Raw genomic sequence first — 6,164 nt, 5'->3', positions numbered from 1 at the left:
ATAATCAATATGATGAGACCGTTCCTTTTGATGCTTACAAATATCAATGTGATAAATCATTGATTTCTTACAAATAGAGAAATATTCTCTATTTCTCTATTTGTAAGAAAATATTATATATATATATATATATATATATATATATATATATATATATATATATATATATATATAAACGACATATCTAATGCAACATAATTTATTAAGTCATATTATATTGGTGGCCATATGTGAAAGCTGCAAAAGGATGCTTTTACCCTTATGAAATGGCATGGCCGGGTAGAAAATAAAAAAAAAATGAAAAATCGAGATAGATATCATTCGAGTTAGTAAAAACTAAATATATCAAATTATCTATCTAAATGAGGTGGAAGACATAGATCAGATTACTATTTAAATAAAGATAAAAATCTAACAAAAATGATCGAATGATCAACCCACAAATATATATAATACATAAAGTTGGTTTCTATTCATAATTTAGGTTAAAAACCAACCCATGGTAAGGTAGGTTTACTAGTGATGGGGTATCAGGGATGATAACATTAAATCTGCTTGATTCGAATTACTATTTTTTTTTATTACTAATAATTATATGAATAGAAAAACAAAATATTTATTGCTATTTATTTGTTCAGAAAAATATTAACATAGCGAAGAATCAAATTTATATTGGATATTATTACGAACGCACGCACAGAACATGTTTCCTCCTCATTCTTAGGCTGGATAGGAGGAGGAGGAGGAGGAGGATTCGAGTGCCGCTCCTGACGGTGGGGCCTCACCGTCGGGCACCACCGTGGGTCACCTGAGTGGGCGGCGGCTCCCACGCCACATCGCCGGAAGAGAAGAAGACAAAAGCCGAGCAGGTACGTTAAGGGGGGATGGGCGTCTGCGGGCCCCGGAATCCACATCGTACGGCGGAGATCGAGAGTGTTGTCCCGGGGCGGGGGGACGCGTGGGCGACCCGGCGCCTACGGCCGCTTCCGCCGTTGGTGGCGTACAGCCTCGCAGTTAATGGGAGGAGATCGCGAGATCTTCTGCCTTTTTGGTGGTTTGTGGCGTCGACGTCACCCGCTTTCATCGAAGAGGAGCCTCCTGTTACTCCACGAAGAATGACCTCACGGATCTTTTGGGACCATGGAGAGGGATGAAGGCAGGGAGGGAGGAGGACGAGCTCGTCGCTGCATGTGGTGAGGCCGCATTCACGCCTCCTCCATCCGGATCTGGCAGGAGAGCACTGCGGATTGACGGTGCAGGTGAATGTCTGATTACGATGGAAGAAGACGAAGATGGAGTCGTTTGCGTTCCTGAGGATTGACACCTGGGCCCACCCGGTAGGACCCGCTTCCACGGTCGATTTAAATTCTGATTATGTGTGGTGACGTGTTAATAGCATTTATTCGCAAAATCTGTGTTGAGCTAATAGTTTTTTATTTTTCGAAATCAGAATATTTTAGTGATAGATTGTATACAAATTAAAGATTTGATCAAATACCTAACTATAAACTCCTATATTCCTTTCGCTCTAATATATATATATATATATATATATAATGATGCATCAAAGCTACTTGATTCGAGGGTACAAATCTTATTTGATTAACCTCAAAAGAAATAAGCTGACTAAATCAATATCTTCTTGGGATCAAATATTATTTTCTGATTTATATCATTCGATATCACAAAGAAAATACCGATTTATACCAAAATCTAAAAGCAAGGGGGACACCTAAAAAGTCGACATCGGGACCACTAAGGAGGGCCCCTTTTCACATTGCCAACTAAAATTTTACTTGTTGGGTTTCGTTCCTCCGCTCTCATCGCATTCTCTCGTATCGCACAATATTATAGTGAATATATATATATATATATATATATATATATATATATATAAATTATATTTTTGATTTTTTTAATTTATAATTTAAATTTATTTTTTTTTAAACAGTATAAAACACTATGAAAGTGACATCATATTGTATTTTCTTTTGTTGTCATTGCTCGTATATCATTATAATTTCATATTTGTAGACTTATAATTGGCTCGGTTGAGATTAAGAGTCCATTTGGATTCTTTATAGTATTTTTAAGTAGTTTTTATAGTAATTTTTATCATGATGATAATAATACTATAAAAAACTAATTATTTATTTATTTATGTGATGTTATTTTTATTATAAATATCTATTTGAATAATAGTATAATATATCAAATACTTTCTAGTATGCTCGGATTCTATTTAGTTCATTTATAGTGTTTTTAAGTAGATTTTACAGTATTTTTATTGTGATGATCAAAAAATTTTAATAGGTCAAAAACAGATAAAGATATTTTTAAGTATTTTTTAGAAAAATCACCCTATGTGTGTGTGGTGATGGTTCAGATCGATACAATTACTTATGCTACTTAATGTCACAATATATATATATATATATATATATATATATATATATAAAGTAATAATCTAATATTAGTTCTTGATAAGATAGACACTTATTGGCTCCGTATTTGGACCATTGTGCTTGTACATATCATAAATGCTAGATAGATAATAATGGTCTCGTTAAATCACAAAACAATCTACCAAAATAATCGTTAATAAAGATCACACAAAATAACAATCTACCAAAGGGATATGATCTTACAATAGTAGCATAAATCATATTTTAGTAGGAGCTTCATGACATCTTGGCTAATGTGAAGATGTAAGTTAGCTTGCTTGGTTGATAACATGGTGTTAAGATAGAATCCCAATTTTGTCATTTACCTTTACAAAATGTTACTATAAGCCCAAGTCGAACAAGATTTGGACGTCAGGAAAGAGTCTATAAGGGGTTGAGGTTAGACTTCTCTTGCAAATGCAAATTCCTATGGGCTCACATGAGAAGAAGCATGCATATCATGCCATAATGAAATAGTTAATATCAAAGTTATTTAGGCTTCCAGTAAGTGCATGAGTCATGGATTTCTAATCACAATATATTCTTCACTTTGGATCGAGATACATTTAAACAAAGAGAAAAAGAAAACTACTGAAATGCATTCATATTTAAGTCCATTTCTTTCACCCATGCTCAATGTAGATGGAAAAGCATATTAAAAGAACAAGAAGCACACCATCAAGTCATCCCGTTGAGCATATCACTGAATTTGACAGATCTAACAAACTCATGGTGTGTGCTTACACAACCATCTTTTTAAGAAGAAATCACAAACGACCCACAACATAAACATTGATCCCAAAAACACGATCATGATGTTGACTATATTTTGACCAAGGCCCAGTCATTCTATTAATCCAACATGTACAATCAAAAGGAAATTATACTATAAACAACAATAAGACACCTTTAAAAAAACCTTTTAAAAACAATCTTGATCATAAGCTGAAGAAATAGTTGAGTATGTATATAGCAATTCGAGTCTCTCCATCCATAAACTTATCACAAGGGCATGAGCCGATATCTGTGCAGTTATGGAACAGTTTCCTGCGCTATGTCCTCTGATCCTTTATCAGGAGTAGATGCCCCTTGAGAGGCCTCAAGAGGTTCAGGTCTGAACATATTATCATTTTCCAGTTTTGATAGTTTCTCTTTAGATGCTCCTTTGAGCAAGTCGACAACTTCAAGCACTGTAGGCCTCTTTTCGGGGCTGTTCTGTGCACAAAAGAGTGCAACAAGCACCACTCGTGTCAGTTCTGCTTCCACGTAGTTTCCATTGAGCTTTGGGTCCGCTATCTCATTGAATTTTCTTTCTCTAGCTAAAGGGAGAGCCCATTCTGTAATTGATAATTTCATAGTTGCGCTAAGTTTCTCGACTGGCCTTTTTCCACAGACAAGCTCTAAGAGGAGTACGCCAAGACTATACACATCTGAACTCTCTGAGGCCTTCCCGGATGAGACGTACTCAGGTGCAAGATAGCCAAGGTTGCTTTTTACATCAGTCGTGGCATCAGTTGCACCATCAGGAATTAGCTTTGCAAATCCAAAATCAGCAAGTCGTGCCTGAAAATCCATGTCTAGCAGAACATTGCTTGCTTTAATGTCCTGGTGGATGATATGGGGTGTTGCCCGGTGGTGAAGGTAGCTAAAACAAGAAAACACAATCAAATAATATTCAGACAACTAAACTCAGAGAACAGTTTATTTGAGTTGATAGACCTACGCGATCCCCTCAGCTGATCCTATTGCAGTGGACATCCTCCTACCCCAGTCAAGGATGCACTCTGCTGAGTAATGACCATGAAGATGTGAATGCAGACTCAGGTTTGGCATATAGTCATACACTATGAGGTGCTCCTTCCCTTCAGCACAGTATCCTCGTAGACTCAAAAGGTTCTTATGCCTTACTCTACCCAGAACCTCAATCTCAACAGCAAATTCTTGCTCAGCTTGATGACTCCAAACTTTCAATCTTTTAACAGCAATCTGCAAAAAGATGGCACTAGATTAAGGTAAGCAGTTGTGATGACAAGGGATTGCTGAAACATAAAAGGGATGAGAAAAGTCACATTATTATGCAGCTCACAGGAAGGTAGTAGATAGAATATAAATCACTGAACAGAATGTACAACTTGTAGGTTATAGAAAGAAACATGGATACTGTAGACTGATAGCTTTAAATTAAAAAATAGTTGAAACCAATTGTGCATCATAAACTACACTAAAGATCTAGAAAGCAACCATAAATTAGTTAAGGGATTATCAAGAGGGCGGTTAGAAGTCCTAGTGAAGATATTTTTTTATTCTAATGTAAACCCATGCATGCTGGCCTTGAGTTCACTTGCACTTTGTGATATATAATCTGGGGTTCTTACTTCAATATTCATAAGAATTGTCAAACTTGAGTAACTCATCAAGGGGTCTAATAAATTTGTGGGAGCTGAACATGATTGACATAGAGATCCAATGCAATAAGTTTCTGGAAGTATACGTAGAGTTTGTGATAAAATAACAGCTTTCTCACTCAATAAAGTGATACTCTTGATGGTTAAATGTTTTTGTGATACCAATAACTGCTCCACCTTTTGTGTTAATATTTAAAGTATCTTTACTACGTTTGATGTTAAGGCATCAATGTGGTCCTATGTTATAAGACCTTCATGATTACAACAACAAGTCAAAATGTTCCAACGATTTGGGGTTAGTTGCATCAATTTTGTGCTACCATTGAGTTGTGAACAAAACAATATACTTAGATAGATTCAAAGCATTCAAATATTTATTTATGACTTTTTAGTAAAGTTTCTTTAAGTCTCCCTCTAACTTTCGTCATACCACTAATATTTATTATCTTACCTCTTATAACTACATCTATGGTTATTCTTAGCGCATGCACATATCATCTTAAACAATTATTCATCGTTATATCCTCTATTGAGAATACACTTAATTGTCTATGCACGAAAATATTTTTCCAACTTTCCTATACATGTCCATTTCAACATCCTTAAGTTTGCTTCTCTTAGCCGCCCAAGATATCTATAAAACATCCTTGGACTGACATATATATTATAAAAAAAGATATGGGACCGTCATGCTTGATAATGTAATATTTCCTCCTAACTTCGTTTCTGCTCATCAAATTTCTTAGCTTCAAAAATCAATATATGAATAATATAAATTCGTCTTGACAAATATATATTCAACAGTATCAAATTTATACTGCAATTGATGTTCATCACATCTGTATCTATGTGCAAATGAACATCCTAGCATCAAGCTAATAAAACAATACGTTAAGACATCTCAATGTCTTTGGTAACCCAAAGACCATCCTAATCAAGTTTACAAGCATGATGGTCTAATTATACATTCCAAAGGCAATTGATTTTATTATATTCCAACACTCCTACATCAAGACGATCCGTAGGATCTTCACCATTTATATAAGGTGTCCTTTCATCAAAACAAGATATCGTATATAAACAAGGTATCTGATACATTCTGAGAGAAATATTGAGAGGCAAATAGTTAAGTTAAAATGAGAAATATGATTTATGAGTAAAAAGGAACTAAATGAATACTATAAGCTGTTATAAGGTAAAATCTTCAAACGATGTAGCACAAATAAGTGCATGAATAGAAAATATTATTGGCAGATCAAAATTCATCTGACCACAGAATTCAGGCAACAATTCATGACCAAATCATGAAGGATAT

General features: G+C 34.9%; 1 protein-coding gene across 1 annotated transcript in view; it reads right to left on the bottom strand.

Annotated features, from left to right (window-relative positions):
* Positions 1–3,083: 3,083 nt before the first annotated feature.
* Positions 3,084–6,164, bottom strand: part of LOC135587735 (PTI1-like tyrosine-protein kinase At3g15890) — a 4,967-nt gene continuing 1,886 nt past the window's right edge. Inside the window, exons 3-4 of the mRNA XM_065079460.1 lie at positions 4,168–4,430; positions 3,084–4,089 (exon numbers count right to left, since the gene is read on the bottom strand). Coding sequence (XP_064935532.1) covers positions 3,477–4,089; positions 4,168–4,430 — 876 coding nt within the window. The 3' untranslated portion in view covers positions 3,084–3,476. The remainder of the gene's footprint in view (positions 4,090–4,167; positions 4,431–6,164) is intronic.

Source organism: Musa acuminata, chromosome BXJ1-8, assembly GCF_036884655.1.
Source record: "Musa acuminata AAA Group cultivar baxijiao chromosome BXJ1-8, Cavendish_Baxijiao_AAA, whole genome shotgun sequence".
NCBI lineage: Eukaryota > Viridiplantae > Streptophyta > Magnoliopsida > Zingiberales > Musaceae > Musa > Musa acuminata.
Note: the sequence above shows the minus strand (reverse complement) of the source record. Positions and strands in the feature narration are given on the sequence as shown.